The 27,967-nt window shown below is 55.5% G+C and overlaps 1 protein-coding gene across 4 annotated transcripts in view; it reads right to left on the minus strand.

The window, feature by feature from the left end:
- Positions 1 to 323: 323 nt before the first annotated feature.
- Positions 324 to 27,967, minus strand: part of PRKCA (protein kinase C alpha) — a 55,539-nt gene continuing 27,895 nt past the window's right edge. For 2 of the 4 annotated variants that reach the window (XM_043443158.1, XM_043442941.1), the window contains 6 exons: positions 20,827 to 20,907; positions 17,140 to 17,247; positions 16,018 to 16,158; positions 9,000 to 9,047; positions 6,320 to 6,478; positions 324 to 6,218 (listed from right to left, as the gene is read on the minus strand). In XM_043443158.1, the coding sequence (XP_043299093.1) occupies positions 6,207 to 6,218; positions 6,320 to 6,478; positions 9,000 to 9,047; positions 16,018 to 16,158; positions 17,140 to 17,247; positions 20,827 to 20,907 (549 nt within the window). In that variant the 3' untranslated portion in view covers positions 324 to 6,206. Of the gene's footprint in view, positions 6,479 to 8,999; positions 9,048 to 16,017; positions 16,159 to 17,139; positions 17,248 to 20,826; positions 20,908 to 27,967 lie in introns of all 4 variants that reach the window. The other 2 variants (XM_043443014.1, XM_043443088.1) reach the window with 2 other exon arrangements.

Consider the following 27,967-nt stretch of genomic DNA (forward strand, 5'->3'; position numbering starts at 1 on the left):
GACGGGGACCACAGGCGCCCCATCAGCTGGACGACCTGCCGAGCTGACCTGGGGACGAGCTGCTGGCCTGCCAGAGTGAGGTCGTAGGTCATGGGCACTGGGTGTGGGGGGTAGGGGGACAGGCTTCCAGGGCAGCGGGGCCTCCGTCTCGGGGTTAATGATGGCGAACGGAGCGCGGACCTCCTGGTGCTCAGGCCTCCCCCGCGGCCTCCGCGGGGCCAGAGGACCTGCCCACGTGCTCTGGCCTTGGGGTCGCCCTGTGATGATGAGGAAAAGTGCCCGTGCCGCCGCCGAGGATGCACACGAGACCGAGGACACGAAGGGATGGTCATTGTCTTTATTCGTACACACGGCTTCCAAACTACAGTTAATGTATCTAACAGAGCATATCATGCAAACAGAGATCAGAGGGGACAGTGTCACAACAACGCAGCAGTTTGCACACCCGTCTCGCCCATGATAAACCGAACGTGACCGGACAGCTGAACGGCCTTTGCACGTCATCAGTAGCTGCTCACACAGAAGGGAAACCGCACCCGCCAACCCTACCTCCTCCACACAGATTTGGGGTCTGATTGACACGGGATGTTTTTCAATTAACGATTTAAACCTGGCGTGTCCTTCAACCCTCCCCCCTACAATAGCACAAAAGCAATGATTTCAAATGTTTCTGATCATCTATAAAAGATATTCTGAAAGACTCTAATAGAGGAGATACGAGGTGAATTTTTAGACTCAGAAGAATCACAGCCTTCATGGATGATTTTGATTCGTCCCCTCAAGAAAAGAATCACATTTTTCCAGGGAGAGTATCAACAAAAGTCTACCAAGTCACTGGAATAAAAACTCCTAGAGTTAAGCCGAGGAGACAAAGACACAGTTGTTGAATCAGAAAATGCGACGCCACCTTTTGTCTTATTTTAGAAAAAAAAAAGGTTCTTAGAAAGTAGACTTGATACTGGTTTCTGACAAACAGGGATTTTTCTGAGCAAACGGGTCCTGTCTGCTCACACGAGAGGTGACACCGATGGGCACGCTTGCTGCTTTTCTCTGGGCGTTGGAGCAGTTCTGAGCTGCCCCGTGGGCCAAGTTCTTACAGCCCATCACTGAACTTTCCGCAAATAAGTGAGACCTGGGGACCCTAGGAAAGGGAGACAGAGTGGAGGAAACACCTCACTCCCAGGCCAAAAGGTGGCTGCAGAGCCTTGAGGAGCAAGAAAGGGGGCCCTAGGGACCCCCCTCCCCAATCCTGGAGCTACACCTGTACAGGGAACAGGAAAGCTTCTTTCTGGTGTCCAGAGTTTTCAGACTTTAGACAGTGGTCCCAACTGTCTATTAAAAACATCAAGGACGTCATTCTTCCAACACATCCCATCTGGACTTCCAGTCACTGTGAGGGGGCCACCACACCCCACTAGCGGGGGACAATCCTGCAGTGGGAGTGCAGGTCTGGGGTGCTCCAGGTGACCCACCCCAGCTGAGTCCTCCTACAGGCTCCTAGTGATTGGAATCTTATGAAATCATTGGAATCACTGGAATCTTATGAAATCTTATGAACTCATTTTAAAATAAAATGAGTTTTATTTTAAAAACTCAATTTAAAGGAAGAATTGAGTTATTAAAGTTCTCTATAAAAAAGTACAAATAGCCCAGTATATTCAGGTGTTCTGTTGGAATTAACAAATTAATTTTTTCCATAAGGTTTCAAAAAGTCTTTGGAGCCTGTGGGCCATAGTGCGTGCGGATTATCATAAGGCTGTTTGATGACTGAGTTGGACACACACAATTATTAACTATCAGCTGATCACACAGATCAGAGGCACTGGGGTCCTAATCTCAACTTTTAACCCTCCTGGGGACCCCTGACATTACAGGATTAACAGAATTGTGGCCGCGGCGTTTCTACATGCTGCCTTCCCCCACATGTGACTCAGGGGACTTTTCTAGCAGCAGACACGGCATTGCTAGATGGCTGCCTCCGCCCAAACGGGAAACGATAGAAATGCCGACAGTCACTATATTTCATGAAATATAACCCAAGTAACTCAAGGAAAAGATTTTAAAAGACATCTCCCAACACTCCCTGTTAGATTCCAGTGTGGTGATCACCAGCCAGGTAGTCTTTCTCCCCTGTTCCCCGGAACCCCGAGAGTCATCTCTGGCTCCCTGCCCGGTGCCAGGGCCATGAGGATGTTTCGGGCGCCTGGTGGGGGAACAGACACGGCTGCGCGTGTTGGGCTTTGAGAAGCAGGAGACGGTGCGCCAGGCGCACGACAGAGGTGACTGCACCAGACGGCAGGCAGTGAGAAGGTGCCTGCCACAGGGCGCTTCCTTTCTGGGGCTTTAAAACCGGACAACTCTCACTCTGCCTTCCTGCAGCTCTGAGGAAACACCCCCAGCCACACACTCAGACTTCTGCTCAGTGCCCTCGGCGTGGAGCGTGCCTGCGGAGTCCGGCGATTTTGCCCTGTCTGCCCACTCCCGCCCCGGGCTGCAGGAAGCCACTGGGAAAGCGGCCCACCTGCCGGACACTCGGGTCCCACCCAGAGCTGGAAGCCCCTTCACGGGGCGAGGGGCTCAGGGGCCGGGGCCGGGGCCTTTGGGAACGTTCTGGGGCAGGAGCAGCAAACTTGCTCTCGAGCCTCCGGAAATAGCTACGCCCTCCCAGGGGCCCTTTCCCTCCCTCCCGGCTTCCTCCTGCTGCGGGCGTCTGTCAGTCCTTCTGCGCCCAAGCCCGCCCTTGCCTGGACCCCTCGAACCTCTCCCACGACCTCTCCCGGCTCAGAGCGCAGCAGGGGCCTGTCCCCTCTGTCCCCGCACTGCGCCGAGCGCCGCTGCGCAGACCGTGCTCATCCGCACCCGCAGTGCGCTGAATCGCATCAACCTGGGTCCTCGCGGTCTTCCATCCGACCTTTCCAGCCCGGGTTTCCAAAGACCTCTTCACCCTCTGATTTTCTCCCAAAGTCCTGATAAGAAAGCCAAACACACCTCCGAGGACACAGCGGGCAGTGACCCTGCGGGACGGTGAGCTCACTCACAGGGGCGGAAGAGCAAACGCAACGACAAGAACCTTCGCGGGACCGGGTCTCCCCGCAACCGCCAGGACCGCCAGGCCCCCGCCGGCCTCGCAGCAACCGCTACGGGCGGCGCACTCCAGATGCTTCCTCAAACCAGGCCCCTGTGGGTTTAAGCAAGACGCCAGAGGAGGGGCAGCCCCTCCCACGGCCCGCAGCCTAGCAGGGCCGTCCCACCCGAGCGGGCGACGTTCTGAAAGGCCTCTGGGGCCACGGGGTCTGGATTCCCCGGGGTCCTGCTGCTGCTGGGCCCACAGGCCCCGGCGATACGGCCCGGTCCTTCCCGGGTCTCTCGGGGGCCTGACCCCTCAAGGCCTCCTCCTTGGGCTTTATTTTACGGGACCCCCATGACGGGGCGGGGGTGAATCCACAGAACTTTGGTTCAATCCACTCTGCTAACCGTCACCTATATGGCGTGTGCTTTCAACAGAACTATCGTGGGATGCTCAGATTCTTAAAAAGCATCAGCTTTGGTCTAAATCCAGGGCACAGCAACGTACTGACACGCTCCACCACGGTGACCCTCCGCTGACCCTGATCTTTCCGGGTTTCCCCCCATCTGTCCTCACGCCTGTAGCCGCTCCCGCAGGGCTGGCCCTCACACGGGGGGTTCCTCACGTTCAGAAAAGATGGAAGCCAGCTGGCATGCGGAGCAAGGTTCCCGAGAAAGAGGAGCAACTTGGAAGCCTGTCGGCCGCCGGAGGGACAGAGTGGCTTCCCCAGCTCGCGCCTGCTGGGAGTAAGCGGTCCGCGCCCCAGAGTGCCATCCTGGACTGCCCTCCCCTCGCCGAGCGCCTGCCTGGGGACCCGTCCTGGGGCCACTCCACTCCATGGCAGGTGACCGGCTGTTTCTTAGGTTCTCTCTATACCTGGGTCCCTTTCCATCAGACCAATCGAGGTGTCGGGGAGGACGGGCCAGACCTGCACTGACCCCCGGGGGGCTCACGGTCCAGCAATGGTGGCGGAAGAAGCTCCTCTCTGCTGGTCTAACCTGGTCTAAGCTCTTTCCTACCCGCTGCCTCCTCCAAGCACAAGTTCCCAGGACAGGCGAGGCCTCTTGTCTCTTAAAGCCCCTCAGGGGTTGTGTGTCAGCTGAGAATCAGGAAAGAGGCGGAGCGTAAAAATGAGAAGACACTTCACTGGGAGACACTTTGGGGAACAACGGGGAACAGAGCATCCCCGTATGGACTGACGACCACGTCTGTGGAAACGCTCTTCCTGCTGTTGGCAGCTGGCTCCTCCCAGGCCCTCGCTGTGATGCTGTCTCACAGGCGTGCTCCTCCCAAGACCCAGAGAGGGTGCCCGGCCTCCCTAGAGTGTCTGTGGACCGCTGGGGCCTGGCCGTGGACCGCTTGGGCCTGGCCACGCCGTCTGCAGGTGCGGAGCAGCCGGCGGGTTGTGCCAGGGCCCGCACACTCCTGGGGCATCCAGGCAGGCACGTCGGGAAGGGCTTCTTGCATCACTAGCAGCAGCAAGGCTGCAGGAGGGAACAGAATGGACAAACCAAGTCTGGCCTGGGGCCGCGATGACACCACAGCGGCACCCGCGGCCTGGGTCGCCTGGAGCCAGAGGGTCCCTGCGGCCCCAGGAGAGACAGGGACGCAGGACCAGGGCACAGATGGTGCTCGGAGGCCAAGGGCGGGGAGGGGGGTCTCACCTCAACATCATCTCCCAGACAAAACTTCTGTTTGCAGGTAGAATTAAATATTTATACATATATATGCCTTATTGATCACGTAAAGTAGCCATTCACTTTCAAAATTAGATCTACTGCAATAAAAAATTAATAAAGCCGCTCTAGTGCCAAGGCAGGGTACACACAGGGCAGGGCTGTGGAAAAGGAAGCTGTGCAGGGGAAGGGAGCTAAACTTATTCATAAAAGCAAGTGAGAAACAAGAGCCTCCACAAATATAGCACAGTTGTGTCTTATAAAATTATTATAATACTCTTTATACTTGATACGATTATATCAATAATATAGATTCACTTGTTATTAAGGTTTATTATAAACATGCAAAGTTCATTGCATGATGCATTTGCAAAACATATTAAAATCCTTCCAACAATAAAACCTCTTTGAGCTGAAATGCATCCAGGTTTCCTGACTCTACAGGTGTGTCATTCGAAATGACACACCGGGGGACCAGGGGGCCAAAACTGTACTGCTGTTCATCTCAGAAGACAGGAACAGGGGACTGGGTCCTGGGGCTGCAGCTGGAGCCACCATGGGTGAGCTGACTGTACATCGTACTCTCATGGACACCGCAACTGGGTCAATAAATAAGTACAAAAGGGGTGGGGCCTACACTTCCACTTCCCAGGCAGCAGGCAGTGAAATAGCAGTGTGTGGACGGGGTTGGCTAATAACACTGTGAGTAGTGGCATGATGGCTGATGGCACCCTGGATCCAGAGTCATCTCCCAGAGATCATGAATGTCTCACACACACACACACACACACACACACACACACACACTGGTCTGTCCTTGATCTGATTCTTGTGCTCATTTAGCGGACTCCTTAGAAGATTTGGCCTCTTAAAAGAAATGCAAGTAGCAAGACAGTTATCAACCAAGTTGGGTACAAGATGACAGACGCCCCCCAACACCCATCTGAGGTTCTCTTCCTCTTCTTCTAAACCAGTGGCCGCAGTACCGGAACCATGAGTGGGTTACAACCGTCAGCGCCTGGGAGCAGTGAGCTTGCAAACCGGACTAGACTTCTCCCAGCCTCTTGGGTTCTGGGGACAGTGTCCATGGAGGCAGAGGACACAAGCGGCGCATTTTCTGAAGCCCCCCAACCCCCGAGTCCTGCCTCGCTCGAGCTCTGGGACCCCCATTCTTTTATTCCAAAGACGGGGAGGGTAGAGGTGTTTCCGGCCCCCTAGGCTGTGTGGGTTCATTTGAACATCTCTGATCGGAAATCCGGATGGTGAAAATCGACAGAGGGTTTGGGAAACACATCAAATTGTACCAAAAAAAGGAAAAAAAACAATGGGGCCAGAGTCTATTTGCTTTCCAGGAAGGGTCACCCCCGCCAGATGTCACCTCTATGCAAAGTGGATGCTGACATGACGTCATCTTCCGCTGAGATGACGCAGCTCAGCGCGCTGGGACAGCCACCCTACAGTTCTCAGGCCTCCACCTGGAACAGGGAAGGACGAGGCCGTCAAACTCTAGGGTGGGGGGCGCTTCCCACAGCAGGGGCGGGGGCTGGGGCGAGGCTTCTGGCGGGGAATCTCATACCGCGCTCTGCAAGATGGGGTGCACGAACTGGGGGTTGACGTATGAGAAGCCTTCAAAATCAGACTGGTCAATGTTAGCGATGACCAACTGGTCGGGCGGCGTCAAGACAGGCTGCCCTCGCGTGAAGAACTTGTCAAAGTTCTCTGCTCCTTTGCCGCACTGTGGAGAGAAGAGAAAGGAGAGGTCGGTAGGGGTTCCGCCACCGACCCCGGGGGCAGCTCTCCGCGGGGCGGGCCGGGGCCTCAGGCCGGTCAGGTGGGAGGAGCCCTGGAGGGTTTGCCGCCGAGCGACTGGAGAGCCTGAGCCAGGCACAGCGATCACTCACGGGGTCACTCGCGGGTGAGTAGTCCAACAGCCCAGAACCGGATGCCAGGGGGGGGGACGGCGTTGCCTGGGAGACGGCCTGCCTCGGTGAAAGACGGGGTCTCCTGTGTTCCGCCCACACTCCGCCCAGCCCTTCGGAGCCACGAGGACAGACACCACATGCTCAGGGCCACGGGTCACTCTGCCAGCTGGCAGGCCGGACGTGGGGGAATGCGCACAGTCGCCCCTGACCTGAGAGGCTGGGGGCCTATCCCACGTTTGGGTCTTTGCAGCTGTATTTGTAACAAAGCAAAAACTGTGTTATTCTTGTCTTCCAGCTGGGAGGTTCTGAAAACCTCAGCCCCTAAATTCATCTTCAGCCAGGATGGGATCAGCATGGAGGCAAGACTGGCCTGTTCCTTCCCCGGGCTCAGGGGATGGGGGTACTTCTGCCAACCAGCAGACAGGCGGCCATGGAGCTCACTGACTGTTGTTCTGGCTGGAGGGCTTGTGTACCGGTGTCCCCGGAGGAGGCAGAGTGTCTGTCTGTCCCGGACACCCACCCCGCCCCTCCCGGGCCCACCGGGCACTTCATGCGCTGGGGCTGCGGGCAGAGCTGCCCTCCTGGGGGAGAGGGTCTGAGAAACACAGCAGTGTAGGCAGCACCGCTGGGGAGCCTGACCCCCAAGTAAGAGGCAGGGGCGTCCCGCTCACACTCCAGCCACCAGAGGGGCGGCAGGTGGGGTCCCGGATCTCAGGGTGACTCTGAGGCAGAGTGCTGAGGTGCCCTGGTGACGCGAGTGACCATCTCCTCCTCCCCCATCGGGGACCGCAGGGAGGCACGAATAGGTCCTGAGTCCGCGGAGCTCCTGCGCCTCTCACAGGACACAGCTGGGATGTGGGGCCACCCCAAGCTCCATGTTCCCAGGGAGCACAGAGCGCCTTTGGAGTGAAGGCTGACAGACGCCCACCCCCACATGCAGGGCCCACGCCAGACCATTCAGAATCCAGGCTCTATCAAGGAAGAAAAGATGGGAATTTTCTTCCCGAGACTCAATCAGGGGCCACACTTGATTCATCAGGAAAACCAACCAACAGCAACCAATCTCCGGACCCTCTGGGGCCCCCACGACTGGTCAGGACAAAGACGCAGTGTGGGTGCAGCGGTCAGTGTGGCCCCAGCCTGGCGTGTGTGCTGGACAGCCCCCTGGGCAGTCTGAGCCCTGACAGCCTCTGTGTCCACAGCAGTGCGTCTGACACCCTGGGAAGGTGGGGGTTCAGGGGTGAAGTGCCCGGTGGTGGCTTCGGGCAGCGCACACGCTCCCCGCCCCCGCCCCCCGGAGAAGATGGGGAGTGAACACCCACCTCCCACGGCTGCCGTGAGGTCAGAGGAGCAGCTGAGGGACCCTGAGTTGGCAATCAGGTCTGACGCAGACCCAGGATGCCCCATGCATAGCGGGCACCCGGCGGGGACCAGACACGCGGCTAACTCGTGAGGGATGAATGAACTATTAATAATCCGCCTCCCACCCAGCTCTGGCTTGATGACTGCCTGGTTCTCTGGACGCTCCTGTCCATTTGGTAAAATCTTCGACGAGTGAAATGAATCAGGCAGGTCAGGCTGGCAGGAGTGCGACAATGTCGGGAGGGGGTTGCAGGGGCCTGGGATGCGCGCTCCCCTCCTGGAGCCCCCACGAAGCTCACAGGGCCGCGGGGAAGAGATGGCACCTGCTCCTCGGACACTCAGCTGGGACCCCAACCTGCCGGGGCCAGCGACAACGCACAGCACACACGCCAGTCTCAAGCCTGCCCTTCACACCTGAGTGTCCTGGTGACAGAGAGATTAGACGCACGGGCACTGGCATGGGAATTAGGGTGAGTGTGAGTAGCTCCAAAACGCTGGGTTACACAGCAGAACGCCACACCAAACTCGGCACAGCGGGAGGGTGGACAGCGCAGTGAGGGGCGGACACTCCCTGCGGGCGGGGACTGTCTGCTGAGGACCAGATGCAGCGTCGGCGCCTCGGGGGAGCTGTGCCCGCACCCCACGCCCCGGTCTGGGGAGCCGACCTGCACGGTGGTCCCAGCAGAGGGGGCGGGGGGCGCACCGCCCGCAGTGCGGCTCAGCTCCCTGCCTCTCCATTTAGTTAAGGAACCGGCGGAAGGAACGAGCGGGCGCCTCCCGGGTGGTCCTGTCCACACCAGAGAACTGTCGGTTCTTTGGTGAGGGGCTGGGACGCCCGGGCATCTGCGCTTCCTCAGACCAGCATGCGGACGGCGGGGGCTCGGTGCACCGCCCAGGCAAGCGGGCGCACACGCCAGGATTAGGCAGTGCGGTTAGTTCATCGCATCACCCAAGGTTCCAAGAGGTGCTCACCGAAGGCCTGGATGCCCACTGAAGCCAGTGCATTTTGGTGCAGAAAGTCTGGAGGAGGAGAACGGACAGAGGAGGGTTTGGAAGAGAGTCAGTGCCCGTGCAGAGGAGCCACAGGGTCACGCGAGCCACGTGGGGCACCCCTGAGGTGGACCTCCGTGTGAAGGTTCACACACGCACGCAGCCTTTGGAAGCTTACAGAAGCGAGTGAGCAGCGGGCATGGTCTGTGCGGAGGGTGGTCTCGACCGTTCACCTTACATCCTTCCCTGCGGCTTGACTGCCTCTTTCCCCACACAGAGTTTGTATTTTAATGATAATTCCAAAAATTGGACTGGGGCCTCTTTCACCTCCTGCCAGCGTTCCCTGGAGACGGGCCCTGAGTCTGTGACAAAATTAAACATAACTCCTCTCACTTGCCCGCAGAGCCTCTTAGGGAAGGCCACTCCTGGTTAGGAGGTGGCTGATTTATGGGTAACTTTGCCCATAAATGGGGCTTCCCTGGTGGCTCAGATGGTAAAGAATCTGCATGCAATTCAGGAGACGCGGGTTCAGTCCCTGGGTCAGGAAGATCCCCTGGAGAAGGAAATGGCAACCCACTCCAGTATTCTTACCTGGAGAACCCCATGGACAGAGGAGCCTGGTGGGCTGCAGTCCGTGGGGTTGCAAAGAGTTGGACACGACTGAGCGACTGACACGTGAACACCCTGCCCGTAAACAGACACATGAAGGGGCGGGCTCCTGCTGGGTCAGGGCCTGTGAGTCCGAGGGCAGAGGCTCCAGCTTATCTCGGCCTGTGCTCTCTGGCATAAAAACACACATGCCTCCTGGTCTTTCTTTACACCAATAGCCAGCTTTACGGTGCTCCAGGCTGCTTCTCCAAGGAGGGCTGTTGTCCAGAGCAGCATCATGGGGGACCTTCCTCCAGACCACGGGACGGGTCACTCCCGCGGCCGGTGACCGCGGGTCTGCACTTTCCCGCCCTGCCCCACAGCTCCCTGGGCCTTGCAAGAGAGCTGCTTATTCATTTCAATAATTATTTTAAAAGTCTCATTTCTTCACATTTCTCTTTTGAGTAGAACAGCACTTGGGAGCATAATTACCAAAGAACAGGAAGACTTCTTGCCTCCAGTTAACCAAGAAGATGCCGTCTTGGCCGCGTTCCAGGCTTAAATCAACATCAGCAAATCACCTGTGGCAGACTCCAGTCCCTCAAGGTTAGTGTCCCTCTGCTGCCGGCAATGCTCCCAGAGCCTTGAGCATCTTGATTTTAATTAGCATCATTGCAGCTGGTCTCATGGAAAGGCCACGAGAAGGAACCACCTGCCACCAGGAGGGCTGATGAGACGCAGCCCAAGGCTCCCTCGGCACCGAGCACTGATTCAGCCTCTCCAGTCCTCCTGTTTCTACCTGGAGGGCGGCTGCTGCTCTGAGTAAGCACCTTCTTAGAGCAAAAGACTACAGCACCGTGAGATGCCCTTGAAAGTGAAAGTGTAGTCACTCAGTCGTGTCCGACTCTTTGCTGAACTGTAGCCCCCCAGGCTCCTCTGTCCGTGGGATTCTCCAGCAAGAATACTGGAGTGGGTTGCCATTCCCTTCTCCAGGGGATCTTCCAGACCCAGGGATCAAACCTGGGTCTCCTGCATTGCAGGCAGATTCTTATCGTCTGTGCCACCAGTGAAGTCTGAGAAGCCCTTGGTTCTAGGAAATACAGGTGGAATAATGTAGGTGTGAGCCTGTGGCATTCTCTCAAGTGACTCAGAAAAGAAAATATGTGTATGTGTGTCCTCAGCTTCCTGCCGTCACAGAGACGAAGAGGAAGAAAGACACGGGGGAGTGGTGGGAGGTTAGCACTTAGGGAGTCTGGGGAAAGGGGGTTCAGCAATCTCTGCAGCTCTTCTGCAAGTCTGAAGTTATGATTATTTCAAAATAAGTAAAAAATATGAAAAGAACACTGCACTAACTTGGATACTAAAACCATCACCAGACTAAACAAACTGCGGGCCCTGGGAGATAGAGGACTTTGAGGTGAATCTGACTGTACGTCTTACCAGTCCAGAGGAAAATTCTTTTCTGTTTTCCTTTAGATAAAATAATAGTAGTAATTTCTCAAGAAAGGCCACCTGATACAGACAGCCCTGTTTCTAAAGTTCTCTGCTCCCTGTCAATCCTGGGCGTATTTCTCAGCCTTCACTTTGTAAATTAATTTCTAATCACCATTTCAGTGCAGTGGATGCTTTTGGCCGACCCATGAACTAGCTATTCTATTCTGCTGGCAGATAGAATTCAAGGAGAGAAGCACCAATTAACTCTCCAATTAGGATATTCACATCAACTGTTATTTCTCGTGTGCAGGCTGAACAGAGATGTGAATGCTGTTCTCGGGCTTTTTAGTCACATGAATAACTGTTGTTAAGTCACTCAGTCTTGTCTTCTTTGTGACCCCCATGGACATGGGGCTTGCCAGGCTTCCATGTTCTTCACCATCTCCTGGAGCTTGCTCAAACTCAGGTCCATTGAGTCGTGAAGCCATCCAATAGTGAATAATAAATCAAGATAAAAGCCTACAAAATGCAAAGCGACAGTGGATCAGAGGCTCAGGCTCACATGTGCTTCTGAGGGCAGCTGCAGGGACGAAGACTCCTTTCTTCCTTTCATGTTTTCAGGAAAGACAGACAGACTGTGCTTTCCTCCTCCAGGGAGTTCTCGGGGTGCTGGCTAGGCAGGCGCTGCGCCATCCTCTCCTGATACCGCCTTGTTTATGGATGTCACAGGGATGCAGCCCAGACCCTCTCATTTCTCATTAGTAACTGGATGTCATAGGGATGCAGCCCAGACCCTCTCATTTCTCATTAGTAACCAGACATGAATCATTTCAGGGGCAGCGTCTTCTTTAAACTCAAAAAAGGGACCTTCTTAAATGGGGTCTTTGAGACACAGCCTCTTTCGATGACTCAGCTTTGTCTTTCAGATCATCAGGCAAAGCTGAGGTCCTTGCTTCGTTGTGTTTCCTTGAAGAGAAAACTGAAACTAGCTTATTTTGTACTTTTTTTCCATAAAGGAAGCTACGTGGCTGCTTTTACTCCAGAAGAGAGCATGGCAGCACAGCGTCCGGTTTTCCTTCTGCTTTGGTTTTTCCAGATAAACCAGTACATGAGGGACAGCCTGTCTCCTGGAACAGCCTCTCCACCGTCACACGGGGTCTCCCACCTTGGGGGTTTCGGGAGCAGGTGCACCCCTGAGCCTCCAGACTTGCCCCACCCCGGGGAAATGGCCGTGGTCACTCTTCTCCCTGCCCTCCTTCACGTGAGACCTGAGACAGAACCCAGGGCGTGCTGTACTGCAGAGCCTGCCCTTAATGCTGCCGAGAGGGTGAGTTCTGACGGAGCCTCCTGGGAGCCCAGGGCCATCCCGATGTGGATGGGGCAGTGGGATTCCACATCTTCCAGGCGCATCGGTGCAGCTTCAGGGATGTAGCTTTGGGAGGAAGGAAGACGCGCAGGGCCAGGACACCTGGAGACCCCGATCCCTCCAGGTGAGCTCCGTGGCGGCCCAGAGATAGAACATCTCAACTCTTCGAGGGACGTCAGTGATCCTGGAAAAAGCTTTCACCAGAGGGTCCAAAAAAATGTTAAAAAATTAAACCAAGATGAGCCTCCCAAGCTTACATGCACAAACTTGATCTCCAGCTGCACCCTGCAGATAATTGCGGGCACCTGAAGTCTTTCTGCTGGTATTTACAACAACCAAGACCGTGATTTCACGGGAGCCAGGTGCTAATAGCCCTTAATCCGATAAATCTCAGGGAAGTCGGTTCTCCAGTGCTTGCTATAAAGGCATCGAGCAGACTTCACCAAGACTGACATGCAAGGCAGCCGGGGCTTTAAATGCTGCTCCAAGCAGAGCTGTTCGCAGAGTTGGGCTCACTGCACAAGGCAAGGAAGAGCTGCAGGCAAAAATAAATTTGCCTGATATTTTCTTAGCAGCGAAAGTCAGGGTGGTGCTCCTGCAGCTCTCTCTGAAATCACAACACCGCCCACCAGAGAATACTCAGCTCTGCGTTTTATCTATAAATGCCTCTGACCCTGTTGTTGGCTCTGGACGAGGGAACCACGTTTTCCACCAAGAAGGTGGGGAACCATGTCGCAGGGTAACGTCGGGGCCACCATGTCCCCTCTGCGGGCGCATGTCCGGCAGCCTCGACGGCACCGGGACCCGTGGAGCTTCCTGCGGGTGGGATCGGCGCTCCTGGGGCTGCTCCCGGTGCGGGAGGGCCCGTCCCCTGAGGCCAGGCCTCCTGCTGCTGCCCGCGGGCGCCTGCTGTCGGGATGACTGCCCGGGACCTTCCCTGCTGCCGCTCTTCGGCTTTGGGACAGAAAGTCCACTGTCCTGCTCCAGCCCGCACGTGGGTCTGCCTCTCGCTCTTCTCTGTCTTCTCAGGCTTCATCCTCCTCTGCATCCACAGGTGCCGGCGCCCCGCACCAGGAGCTCCCACCAGCAGGCTCCGCCCCCCCGCCCCGGGCCCCGCCCCTCCAGGTTTGGGGCTCTGCCCCATGGTTCCTGCTTCTGTCCTGAGCTTGGGGCTATTTCTTCACAGTCGGGGCAGCTGATCCACCCCCCCTTATTATTAATGCTCGGTTAAACATCAGCCAGGCAGCAGCAAGGCTCCAGGAATAAAGAAGTAAACACACCCTGATCACGGCTCAGCTGCCTGACTCCCCGTCCAGGGAGTTCTGTGGGCCTGGGGAGCGACCTGCCTTCTCAGCCGCCAGAGCAAGGACCCCATGTTTCCCCCAAGTCTGAGTTCGGGGCCACCGTAGCCATGAGTGGGAGGCTGTGCCAGGAAACGATTTCTTCTTAAGACGAGAACAGAGAGAAGAAGATGGATATTCTGGCTGACTTGGCTGCATGTCCTCTCTTTCTGGAACGTGACTGACAAGTAATTGCACTTTGCTCAACAGGCAAAGCAGGGTCAGCCCATTTCTCTACGTTGTTGCTGTGCAGAAACTAAGCTGTGAGTGGGATGCTGCTGTGGGCTTCCCAGGGGGCGCTAGTGGTAAAGAGCCTGCCCACCAGTGCAGGAGACCTAAGTGAGGCGGGTTCCATCCCTGGGTGGGGAAGCTCCCCTGGAGAAGAGGATGGCAACCCAGTCCAACATTCTTGCCTGGAGAATCCCATGGACAGAGGAGCCTGGTGGGCTACAGTCCATGGGGTCGCAAAGAGTCAGACACGGCTGAAGTGACTTAGGACACAGCACAGGATACTCTGTATCAGTTCAGTTCAGGCACTCAGTCGTGTCCAACTCTTTGTGACCCCATGGACTGCAGCACGCCAGGCTCCCCTGTCCTTCACCATCTCCTGGAGTTTACTCAAACTCATGTCCATCGAGTCAGTGATGCCATCCAACCATCTCATCCTCTGTCGTCCCCTTCTCCTCCCGCCTTCAATCTTTCCCAGCATCAGGGTCTTTTACAATGAGTCAGTTCTTCACATCAGGTGGCTAAAGTATTGGAGTTTCAGCTTCAGCATCAGTCCTTCCAATGAACACCCAGGACTGATCTCCTTTAGGATGGACTGGTTGGATCTCCTTGCAGTCCAAGGGACTCTCAAGAGTCTTCTCCAACACCACAGTCCAAAAGCATCAATTCTTTGGTGCTCAGCTTTCTTCACAGTCCAACTCTCACATCCATACATGACCACTGGAAAAGCCATAGCCTTGACTAGACTGACCTTTGTTGGCAAAGTAATGTCTCTGCTTTTTAATATGCTGTCTAGGTTATGTACTGTTGTATACCTCTCATTATTTAACTTAAGTCCCCCCCCCCCAAAAAAAGAAGCCTAAATAGACGGAAAAGGGGAGAGAGAGAATCCCTGACAGAATACTCCACCGAGCCTGCCTGCAGCACCCTTCATCACTGTCTTCATCCAACGCCCTCCTACACCAGGTTCTGCAACCTGGAGGCAGGATCTGCTCCCATGGGAGCTTCCTGACTCAGAGCTGGGACCGGCTACGGAGAAGCTGGGTGGCAGAGACACGAGGGCCCTACTAGAAATGATGACTCAGGAGGAAGTCAACTGACCCGGTTAATTTCAGCTTTTCTTTAGTTGGTGCTAAAAATATCTTGGAAAAATAAAATCTGTGGGCTCACCAGCAGAGTTTCATTCTTGGAGGAGAGGACACAAAAGCAGACTGGATGAGAAAGCTGCTGCTCTGAGAAGAAAGCCACAAGCCCCCTAGGGGGCACCTCGGCGCCCCGGGAGGGTCCCGGAGCAGGCTCGGGCGGCCCCTGTCAGAGGAGACAGATTCAGACCTCCTGATGCCGCCTGTGAGCTGGGCTACTCTCCGGTGCTCTGGGAGCCCCCCCATCTGAGTGAGATGGGGTGTGAAGATGCAGCCCTGTGTAACGAGGAAAGGTCCCCGGGCCAGAACACGGTAGCCACGTCCTGGTTCCACCACCTACCGGCTATGTGTCCTCGAGCAAGTGACTCAGCCTCTCTGTGCCTTAGTGTTCTCAACTGTAAACTGGGGACCACAGTCGCCACCTCACTGGGGTTATACAGACGAATTTGTAAATGAACAATGAACAGGGCTGAGGGGAGGTCATAGAGTAAGAATGTAAGTGAAGGGACCGTGCTGGAGATGGGGCGGACGCAGTCCTTGGGGCGGGGGCCTGGCCAGTGCGCGGACCATGCCCAGGCCCGCCAGTGGGCCGGCTGAGGCCTCCTCACGCTTTGGGGCCCCTGTCGGCTGAGGCCGAGTCCAGAGCGCTGCAGACAGCCTGGGGGTCCTGCCGAGGCCTGAGTGAGGGGCAGCTCCGGAGCAGGGGAGGGGGGCAAGGACGTCCAGTCCCCAGGCTGCCCTGCCCCGGTTCTCACGTCGTGTGGGGGGAGCTCTGCTGCCCACGGAGGGCGTGGGGGCCCCGGGCGCCCCCAGCGCTGCTCAGACCACAGGACTGAGGCCCGCTGGGCACTGCAGAAGCTGGGGGTCGCTGGCCCCAGGAGGAAGGGCATGTACTGACTCACCACTTTGGGCTTGAAGGGCGGCTGGATCTCACGGTTCTCCAGCTTCTCCCAGTCGATCCTCCGGAAGAAGGCGTGCTCCCGCACGTCCCGCTCGCCCTCGGGCCCGCAGCCCAGCCGCTTCCCCGGGTGCTTGGTCATCAGCTAGGGGCGGGGCAGAAAGAGGTGCTCACGTGGGACAGGGCAACACAGGGGCTGCTGTGGGCAGCCCCGGACTGTGTACCAAAACCCGCTGACAACCAAAAAAATTAAAAAGTGACGTGAGGTGATGGATGAGCCAAGTCAGCTGTGGGAGCCCTTCGCACTGTGCGTGTAGATAGGTCAGACCATCACACTTAGGCCTTAAACACGTGCCATTTTGTTTGTCAATTACAACAATACAACTGAAAAAAGAGAGAAACAAAAAGATCCACCGGAAAAACCCTGGGGGTGGGCGGGAGGGACGGCCCGACGCCAGCGCCTGCCCTCCCGTGGCCCTGCCCCTGGCCCCCATGGCGGGGACCCCGGGCATCGTCTCAGGAGGCTGAGCAGTGCCAACTCACACACACAGCGTGGACACGTGTGGGCCTTTCTAGAGTGACTTTCGTGACCAGGAAACAGGGAGGCTATCTGGACCCACAGCCAAACACAAGACTTTGAACAGCGTCTGTATGTACTGTTTTAAGAGCGGCCACTCTGCATGTGCATTAAAGAGGCAGGCAAGGACGCCCCTGGTGGTCCAGTGGTTAAGACTCCGTGCTCCCAATGAGGGGGGCATGGGCTCGACCCCCGGTCAGGGGACTAGATCCCACATACTGCAACAAAGATCGAGGAGCCCGTCTGCCACAACTAAGACCCGGCACAGCCAAACAACTGCAGCTTCTGAAAGGCACACAGTCACTACACATGGTGTGTGCTCAAAGTGTCGCAGGCTAGCATCACACAGGGTGCTGTGTCCCGGGCATCACACGCCTGCTTGCTGCCTGGACCAAAATGCTCTGAACCCAAGACTCGTGGTTTGCAAAAGCAAATGCTGTCTGTCACAAGAAAGGCGCCGGGTTCAGCTGAAACCTGGGGGCGTGGGTGCATGGCCCCCCCAGGATGCCTCTGAGAAGTGCCAGGAAGCATCTCTGGCCTGTGACTCACCCCTTTGCAGATGGACACGGCCTCCTTGGACAAGGACTTGGGGTACGAGACGTTGTGCTCCATGATGGACTGGAACAGCTCGTCTTCATCCTCGCCGTCGAACGGGGGCTGGTGTGGAAAAGAGGGGGAGGGGGCAACTTAGGCTGAGAGGCGCACCCCTTGGGGCCCGGAGATCCCGCTCAGCACCAGGGAACAGCCGGCTCCTTGCACACGCGGGCTGCAGACCTCGCGGGCTGATTACCTTTAATTAGGTTGGTGGTTGAGTGTGTTTCCCATTTTTTCCTCTGTCCCTTTAATTATCTTGCCCTGGGCAACCCCAAAAATTTTTAGGGAAAATGCTTTTGAGTAATGCTTCTAACAATTTGCAAATAAACTATAATTAATCCATTAACCTGTTCTTAATCTCTTCTGCTTCTGTTAGGTCCTCCTGCTTGTGTTTCTGTCCTTTATCGTGCCCATTTTTGCATAAAATGTTCCCTGGGTATCTCTGATTTTCTTGAAAAGATCTCTAGTCTTTCCCATTCTATTGTTTTCCTCTATTTCTTTGCATCATTCACTTACATAGGCTTTCTTATCTCTCCTTGGTATTCTTTGGAACTCTGCATTCAGTTGGGTATATCTTTCCCTCTCTCCTTTGTCTTTCAGTTCTCTTTTCTCAGCTATCTGTAAGGCCTGGGAAGGACTGAGGGCAGGAGAAGGAGGGGACAGAGGATGAGAAGGTTGGACGGCATCACTGACTCCATGGACGTGAGTCTGAGTGTTTTGGAGCCACTAGTTGTGGGAATCTTCAAGTCTGAGGCCTCGGGGGCCGGCCCAGGAGGAGCTCTCCGGGGAGGACGACCCAGGAGACCTGGGGATAGAGGGGGGACAGGGCGGCGGAGCGGGCGGCAGGGTGACCTAGCCTGAGGTCTGGGCAGGGGCCGTCTGCCCCGGCCAGAGATGACCAGCCCATCTCTCCTGTAACGCACGCCCTTGGAAACGGGTCCGGATGTTCCACCCCGAGCCGCGCGGCCATCACACACAAGTGTGAATCAGTGAAAGCGGCCTTGCTGTCTGGACTCCAGAGTCGGGTTGTTCATGTGGATCAGGGAGGGGGACTCAGCTTTCTGTGCCTTCGCGAACAGACGCCTCCTACGGGGCTGACAATTCAGCCACGTTTTACTGTCAAAGTTCGAAAGGGGAAACTAGCTGGATGGAGGCAAACTCAAGCTTTGCCAGCTGCCGTCTCACTGAAAAGGCTGCTGTGGAATTGGCTTTTCTGTGTTTACAAACTGAGGTATTTAATCTTAAAAGACTGTTTCCTTGAGGGAGAAAACCTAAATGAATAATACACAAACCCCTTTCTTAACACCAAGTCTTAACATCACTGAGAAAAAATGACCCAATATAGATAGAACCTCTTATCTCTTAATACTTAAAAGGCTGTGGTAGTGTCTCTGAGATGTATGATGTAATCAAAGCAGTAGAGGCCATGGGCTGGGGGTAGGGCCTCCCAGCCCAGCGGGAAACCAGCGGTCTCGTGCTGACCCCAGGCCTGGGGCCAGGTGCCCTCCTCATTCCACTCCAGCCACAACCCGGCTTCCTGCCGTCTCTCCAGCGTCACCGCACACTCGCGCCCCAGGGCCTGTGCTGGCTGTCTCTCAGCCTGGAGTGCTCGTGGACATCTGCACGTGGGCATCCTCTCCCTTCCTTGCGGTCCTAACTTCATCTTCTTCGTTAGGTCCTCCCTGGCCACCCTAGCTGACATTTCAACCTTCCCTCCTCCAAACCTGTATGTTCCTCCCCTCTTCTGACTTTATCGCTATTACAGTCAACCAACCACAGACAGAAAGTGAAACAAAAGTCCAAAACATTTTAAAAAGCAAAACTGGGGATTCTCTGGCCCCAGTGGTTAAGATGTGGTACTTTCACCACCAGCCCCGGGGTCTGATCCCTTTTGGGAAACTAAGATCCCACAAGCCATGCAGGATGGCCAAAAATAAATGAATAGAGAAAAAGGAAAACCTGAATTTGCCACATACCGGCAAACACTTACAGAGCATTGATACTGTATTTACAGCCACACACGTAGCACTTACACCGTGTCGGGAGTACTAACACAGACATGGTGTACAGTGAACAGAAGGACGTGCCCGGCCTGTGCAGACACTGCTCAGGACCTGTGCCTCCCAGGAACCCGGCTGTCTGTGGGGTCCAGGAACCAGTCCCAGCCGACGCCAAGCAGCAAACGCTCCTCATCTACGGTCTCTCTAGACTGCAGGCTTCCTGAAGGCCAGGGTGTGTGTGCTGCTCAGAACCTTCACCAGGCACATTTAATACATCCGCACTGAATGGATAATAAGTGAGTCGATGGAGGTGACTTGTCAGACAGGGTGACTCTTTCCCAAGAACAAAGATTCAGAGTCTTCTTTGGGGGCATTTATTTCCATTCTCTCCTACGAAGGCTCTTAGCTACTATGGAGGGCAAACTCCTTGGCACACTTGGGGGTTGAAGGGAAAGAGAAAGTCATTCAGTTGTGTCTGACTCTTTGTGACGCCATGGACTATAGAGTTCATGAGATTCTTTAGGCCAGAATACCGGGTGGGAAGCCTTTCCCTTCTCCAGGGGATCTTCCCAGCCCAGGGATCAAACCCAGGTCTCTCGCATTGCAGGCGGATTCTTTACCAGCTGAGCCACCAGGGAAGCCCCCTTGAGGGCTGAGAGGTCATCGGAAGCTGCCCGGGACAGAATCATCGGTAAGAACGGCTGAGACGTACCTCGTACCTGGGGCTCCCCAGCCCCGCAGCCCCACGCCGAGCTCGCGGCCAGCCCTCTGCCTCTCAGGGGCCATGGCCAGCACAGCACAGGCAGGAGAGATGCATGCGGGCTCCAGGCTGGCCCCTCAACACTCTGTCCCCCTCTCTCCACTGGCCAGGTGAGTAAGGGGGATGCAGCGGTGGAACCCGAGGCCCTAAAGACGGTGGAGCCACAGACAGGAGCAGCATGGTCCGTGGATGACCACGGGCTGAGTTCCCCGCCCACAGGCCTGCCCCGAGACCCTGAGACGGACGTGCCCCTGGTGCTGCTAACCCACTGCGACTTGGGGGGTCGTCTGCCAACGGCGGCTCACGTCACGGCTGGTGACATGGACAGGAAGCTGCATCTTAGAAAGAAGGACTCGGGCAGCGGTGCCCTTGCTGATCTGACCTGGGCCACACGGCCGAGAGGAGCCTAAGCTTCCTTTTCTCAACTGGAGGTTCAGCCTCGCTGACTTCTGTGAAAATTACAATGAATTGCCAAGGGAGAGATAAGGGCAGACGGAGAAGCTATTAAAACACCTCTTCAGGTTTAACTAACATCTTCCTTTGACAATAACTCTGTCTCCGCACACGCAGCAGTGGGTGGTTTCTGAGAGAAACAAGCTGTGACCCTCACCCCGGCCCCGGGCTGAGACACGGAAACGCAACAGGCCGCTGCCTTCCCCAACGTGCAGGGGCTTCAGTGGGTGACGGGAAAGCTGCTCTGTCTGCACCCCAAGTCAACTGGGGTTTTATGATCAGAAGATGATCTTGGCACCATTGCTCCCGCTCTCACCAGGATCAGGGAAGTCCGACCGGAATCGGCTGTATCCCACGACCTCGGCCCGACAGACCAGCAGCCGTCATGTCACGCGGCCACACACTAGCACGAGATGCGGCGAAACTCACCTGCCCGGCCAACATCTCGTACAACAGGACGCCATAGGCCCACCAGTCCACGGACTTCCCATACGGCTGATAGGCGATTATCTGTGAGAAGGCAAACACATCGACTGCGCTTAGTGACCGAACAGGGAAGGCAAGCACGCAGGCGTTTACACTCTGTTCTCCACACGAGGTGGCGATGACGCTTGTCGTTGGGTGTGAAGGGATCCTTCAGATCAGACACGCAGAGAACGAGAGCTCCGGGCTCCCCTGGACTCCTCTTCCGAACCCACCTGGAGACAGACTGTGTTACAGAATTTTGCTGAAAATAATAAAGATGATGGTGACAAGGAGGAGGCAGAGGAAAGATAAAGGGAAAATTCCAGTTTCCCTGTGCTGCACAACAGGCCTGAGGGATCTGCTGAAGGACTGACGTTTCGAAACGTCTTGAAAAGAGACGCAGAATATAATCAAATGTACGAGCTGGACCTTGTCTGAATCTTGATTCAAACCAAATGTTAAAAAAAAAATTAGTAAAACTGAAATGCAGCCTTGAGGATGGATGATGTGAGGGGATTGTTGCTAACACTGTTCCCTGGGATACAAAGTCTGAGGGTTAGTTACAGTGTCCTTCAGTTAGAAGTGAGTGTATGCATGGCCCACGTGCCTCAGAGATGTGTTTGTGGGTGTAACATGACACGTGACATCTTAGATTTGGTTTAAATATTTTAGTAAAATGAAAGGACTGCCTGCAGCTGGCGATGCCTGGAGACCTTGTCCCCTGCTCACCCTCCACTCCCCGGAGACTCTCAGACGGCTCTAGGCCCCCTGCCCCACCCTGGGAAAGGGGGTAGTACTGACTCAGACTTCTAAGAGACACTGCCTCGCAGGTAGGCTGTGGGCCTGAACACACACGTTGCTGACTGTGGTCAGGCCCCAGAACTCAGGTGGAAGGTTCCGACCGGTGCTCAGTACAACCACCTGCTGTTCTGCAGACAAACTGGACTCTGGGGTGCCCTAGAGGACTCTGGGGTGTCCTAGTGGACTCTGGGGTGCCCTAGCGGACTCTGGGATGCCCTAGAGGACTTCAGGGTGCCCTAGCAGACTCCGGGGTGCCCTAGGCCATGTTCCCCCTACATCTAAGCAAATGTCCTGGGACATCAGCTAACTTCCTGCATGTCTGCCCACCCTGTTCCTTTAACATGTTACTATTTCTCGCCGGGGCATGAGAAGGACGCATCCCTGCCTCCGTGTGGGCGGGAACAGGGGGCGCATGTTCGAATGTGGAAGCTTTACAGCTCGTTTCCTTGGCAAGACAAGGAGAGCCAGAGGGACCTGCAGAGAGGCCTTGGTTTCTCTTGAAGACTGCTCTTGCTTGAAAACTCAGAAAGTACAAACATGAAAAGCACAAAAAACCCTACCAAAATGTGTCCTAGTTTACTCCCTAGTGACCTGAAATGCTGGAGTCCTACCAGTTCCCGATGGCCTGACCTGAGCGAGTGGAGGAACCACAGACCCTGTCTGGGAAAGGAAGGCCCGCTCGCCTAGCTCCTACAGTGTCAGAGACAGTGCACTCCGTGTGCGGCCCAGGGAGCCAGAAACGACTGCCATGCTCAGATTTTAGGGCACAGAACTGAGATGCACGACGCTTACGAAACTTGCCTGAAACCAAACAGATAGTAAGTGGTGCTTTGAATATTGACATATGTGTTTTAAAACTAGTTTATGGCTTTCAAATACATGGAGCCACTCACACTGGGATTAATAAAATATGAATCAAAGGGCTCTGAGGATTAGTTTAACGAGATTCAAAATCATCATTCTAGCTGTCGTAACTGTATTTCAAAAGCCCTTGAGTAAAATTTGTTCTTGTAACTATATTAAAGCGAGGCCCTGCAATCTGTGCTCATTAATCAGTGTTTTAGTGTTTTTTTTTAAAGAATTTTTAATAGAAGGGTAGTTGATTTACAATATTGTGTTAGCTTCAGGTATACTTTGTATACCTTTGTATATACTTCAGGTATATTTTGTATATAATATACAAAGTTATTCTGTTATATACACATGCACGCATTTGTGCTCAGTCACTTCAGTCGTGTCCGGCTCTTTTGTGACCCCATGGACTGTATCCCGCCAGGCTCCTCTGTCCATGGGATTCTCCAGGCAAGAACACTGGTGTGGGTTGCCATGCTCTCCTCCAGGGGATCTTCCTGACCCAGAGATCAAACGGCGGATTTTTAACCACCTGAGCCACCGGGAAGACTATATATATATATATATACACATATATATATACACACACACATACACACATATATATATATATTTTTTAATTCTTTTCCATTGTAGGTTATTATAGGATATTGAATATAGCTCTCTGAGCTGTATAGTAAAACTGCTGTTTATCTATTTCAGTTTGTTTATTCTGAACACAGGCTGTGCAGAGGCCCCGTGCTGCTCTGTGACCCACGAGGCTGAAGTGCGGCCCGGGTGGGGGACCAGCTTTACCTCGGACTCCACTCCCACACACATCCGAGCATCTCACCACCCAGGCCCGTCTGCTCTGGGGCTGGAAGGCACCCCCAGAGTTCAGGGAACTGTCAGAAGTCAAGGGTGCAGAACCCTGACTCTGGCCAGAAGGACCCACACACCCTAAAGGCCACCTGAAGCTTCTGGTGCTGTTTGTTCTGACTCTTGTATCGACGTGCTCCTCGTGGTCCAGGGCCACAGAGTTAAGCTCTCCTGACCGGTGCTGAGAGCCCCGCTGCGTCCTCCGAGGCGACCGCCTTGGTCAGCCCCTGGAGCCCTGCTCGGAGCGCACAAGGCCGCTCTGAACCCCACAGCACCTGCGGGGTGCTGTGTAACAGGACGGCCTTAGGGGTTAGCGGGAGCATTTCCTCCTTGGGACCCTGAGAGTCCATCACCCTGGCTTGTGCCCTGGATGGGATGAGACAGCTCTAAGATCTGAGCTGCCAGGGAGGTGGTGACCTCAGCGCCGCTCATCCTCGTTTAGCAAGAAGCAGACTTTGCCCCCAGTGAGCTGCTATTAACAAACATCTCCACCTCGCTGCAAAGGCGAACCTGCTAGAGAAGGAGTCCACGAGAGTCTGAGCACGTAGAAGCACAGGTTTAGGGTGCTGGCTCCCCGCCCCGTGAGCCGGGGAGACCCGCATTGCCCCCCTGAGCAGCCACTCAGCCACGTGCGGCTCCGAGCCTCTGAGAAGCAGCAGTGCAAACGGAGATGCGCTCTGGGTGCAAAACCCCCAAGTGCAGAATACCCCGTGGAGAGCCGTCCACTTTGGATATACTGGGTTAAATAAGATATGTTAGAACTAACTTCCCCCCTTTCTTTTTTCAGACACATGGCTGCCTGAAGGCAGTCCTGGCTTGCATTTCACTCCTCCTGGACAGGGCTGGTCCAGACCATCTGAGTCCTACCGGTCCTTCCACCCAGTGGGGTGCCCCGGCTCCCACCCGCCCAGGAAGCCAGCTTTGGCCGAGGCCATGGCTCAGGGACTGCAGCGTGGGCGGGAGCTGCCTTCGGTCTGTCCCCAGAGGGGATGGGCGCAGGGTCTCTGGCACTGGGAGCACAGGCCAGCCCGGGAGATGCCCGGTGCCCTGCGGATGCTCCAGCGAGGGGCTGCCCCGGCAACACAGTTCCCATCACAGGAACCTCACGAGAGGAGAGGCAGGCTCGCAGGAAGGCTGGAGTCGGTGACCTCTCAGTGGCACATGGGAGGCAGAGGTGGGCCCCGGGGCCCCGTCACCAGCTCCACGGCTGTCTGTCATCGTGACCATTACTATAGCCCCTCAAGCCACGTGTTTAGGGGCGTTAGGATGTTGCCAACGGCTGCCTGTCTTGTAAACGGGGTATAAACGGCTTTCTGCCAGCCTGGGCGCAGGACCAGGGAGACAGGGGCTGGGGGGCGGGGCGGGCAGCCCTGGTCTCCTAGGAGGCCACAGGCCAGCGGCAGCTGGAAGGATGTTGCTCCAGGACCACTCACCCCTCTGTCCTGGGCCGGGGCCACACAACCTGCCTGAAGCGGACGGGGCTTCGTGGAATCGGGGGCAGCGTGTGCAGCTTCAGCTGCAGCTGAGAGCAGCAACAATCAGGACTTTCACCAAGGGCCAGGGTGTCCTCTCCGTCGGTACACAGAGCCCTTGCGAGACCCCGGCAGTAGGAGCAGTCCATTTCAAAGATGAAGGAGGAGGTACAGAGAAGTTAAGTAGCTTAATTCAGCCTTGGGCTGAACAGCCAGTCAGGGGCAAAGCTGGGACTTGAACCCGGGATGTCCGGCCTTGGCCTCCACGATCTGGACCACAGTGGTGGTGCCGTCGTTACAGCCGATGAACCTGCAGCCATACCTCGTCATCCCCTGAGCCCAGGTTTACCTCAGGGCTCACTTTTGGCCTGGGGTCCTATGGGTTTTTGAAAATGTACCATGACATGTGCCATTATTGTACACGAGAGTCTCCGCGTCCTCAGACCCCTCTGTGCCCTGTCCCCACTCCCCGGACCACGGCAATGACTAGTCTTTTTCACGGTCCTCCTAGCTTTGCCTCTTCCAGACGCTTAGAGCTGAGCACACACAGTGAGCAGTGTTTTCAGGCTGGCTTCTTTCACTTAGTCGTATGTACTGAGGCTCTCCCAGGTTTTTTCAGGGCTTGAGGGCTCCTCTCTTTAGTGTTGGATAATACTCCACCACTCAGACGCGCCACAGTTTATTTACTCGCTCACCTGCGGGAGGATGTCTCGCCAGCACCCAGGGTTTGGTTGCTACGACTAAAGCTGCTGTAAGCACGTGCGTGCGGGCTTTTGTGCAGACGTATGTTTTCAGTTCATCTGGGTAAACACTTAGGAGCAAGAAGCCAGGATCATACGGTGAAGACTATGTTTAGCTTTGTAAGAAAATACCAAACTGTCTTCCACAGGGGCTGTGCTAATTCTGAAGGAGGCACACGTGAAATTCTAAATAAACCACCAGACTTCTGATCTGGTGGGAAGACCCCGCCCCACACGCACACCTGGTGTGTCCGGTTCTGGAATGTGCTTCAGCAGGTTGTCACTGGTCCTCGGATGAGGCGTGAGGAGCACAGCGTTACCCGGGGAGAAAGCACCCCCATTTCCAGGCTCTGTGGAAAAGCTCTAAGCTCTCACTTTAGCCAATCTCTCTCCAGCTCCTCTGTAACATTGCTCGTCAAGGGATAAGGCAGGAAGCTGACCACGGAACAACCAGGGCTGGAAGAACACCATCCCAGTTGCCCTGGGTCCCCCAGCCTCTTCAGCCCCATGCCAAACTAACTTCCATGTTTCCTGTTGCATCAGAAGAACGGGACATCTTCAGATTCTTTCTGTTCACCCAACATGAAATTTCCAAGAACCTTCTTACAGCTAAATACATGAGGAATGTGATACAGTAACAGAGACTGAGTTTTAATCCCACCTAAGCCACCTTGCACCGGATGCATCTCCCGTATCCATGGGGGTGGCCAGGGCCTGGTGGGCTTGGGAGCAGGGACACGGAGCCGGTGGGGAAGACCCAGGGCTCCACCCTGGGAGGGATTCTCAGAACGGGTGGCGGGTCCCTCTGGCCCTGCGGACCCCAGCCCTGTAAGGACTCCAGCTAAGGAGGCCCAGGAGGGCGCTGTGAGGGTGGGGACGGTCTACCTTGGCCTGCACACAGCTCAAATCCAGCGAGCCCTCTGCAGCCTGGGAGCCCAGTGTTGCTTAAATGCAAATGGAAAAATGTTAAAAAGATGATCAGTCTTTTGAGCCTTTTGGCAGGAACAGTTGCTCAAATTGGCGAAATCTAAAATTTAGATGAAGGCAAAGCCTAAAACATTTTCTCTCTAGCTCTTAGCAGAAAATGCTTGCTGATCCCAGCTGGGTAACCAGAGCGGGGCCCTCCTGCCTGGGTCCTGGAGCCTTTGAGACCTGCTCCCTTTAGGGAGCGTGCTGAGGGTTCTCCAACACGGAGCCCAGCTGTGCAGGGGACTCCCCCTACCCCCCCATCCTGGATGGCCTCTGCGGGGGGACAGGCCTCACCTCCACCAGAATCTAGCTTACGCGCCTCCCCTGGATGCAGAGCTGCCTGTGGACGTGCTCTGACCTAGAGAACGTGGTGGGCGTGACACAGCGCCTGGGTTCTAGGTGCAGCTTAAGGGGCCTCAGTGAGGTGCTCTGAAGCTCTGAATGAGCCACTGAAGAAGGAGAAATCTCACGCAGGGCAGACCACACAGAGGAGGACCCGGGGGGCCTCGGCCAAGAGCCAGAGCCCGGGGCCCCCGTGGACCCTCCAGAGTCCAGTGGGCCAAGCTGGCCGGCACAGCCCTGCTGAGTCCTGACTCGAAGAATCCCAGTGCTAACTCAGTTCTAGTTTTAAGCCCTTATGTCTTGGGGTGGTTACACAGCATCAGATCATTGAAAAAACTGTCAAATAAGAGACACAACTGTATGAAGCCCTTCTCGAAGGCGAGCCAGGTTTATTACAGGCAAAACCTCATCCTCAAAGTCACGCTTTGAAAACGGCACTGTGACGATTCCCATTTTATAGACGTCACCCCGAGTTCTTAAAAGAGCAGAGCTATAGCCAGAGTTGACTCAATGATGATAAAGAAAAAGTCACAAAATCAAACAGAACTCTTCCCTTCTCAGAAACATCCTGTCTGTGTGGGGCTATGAGATAGCCGCGCTGAATCAATCCAGAATCAACGTGTGGCCATCAGCTTCTGACCTCGTGAGGGGCTCTCGGGCTCGGCCGCCGCGGCCTGGTCACTGGTCTCCCTCGAGGGTGATAGGTGGGGGGCTGACTCACTGCTTGGCGCCCCCATTGGACCCCTATCCCCAACTATCTCAGGCCTCCTCTGCCGAGTACGGAGCAGTTCACAATGCTCCTGGCGCGTCTGAACAAGATGACCACTCGTGCAGAGACAGAACGAACTGGGCGTTAGGAACACATTTTGTGCCTGTGAGACCTTTATCAGCCAGAATAGAGGATTTTTTAGAGTTTCACAGTCTGGTGAGTCTGCACAGATGAGTGCGGTAAACGAGCAAGGGTACACTGAGGCGTGAAGACCACAGGCTGGCCCTTCTGGGCGGCGCCCTGGAGCCTGCCCTGCCACCTGCGGTCTGCCAGCCCCCACCGGGCACCACTCCTTTTCCTTG

Source organism: Cervus canadensis, chromosome 1, assembly GCF_019320065.1.
Source record: "Cervus canadensis isolate Bull #8, Minnesota chromosome 1, ASM1932006v1, whole genome shotgun sequence".
NCBI classification, from domain to species: Eukaryota; Metazoa; Chordata; class Mammalia; order Artiodactyla; family Cervidae; genus Cervus; species Cervus canadensis.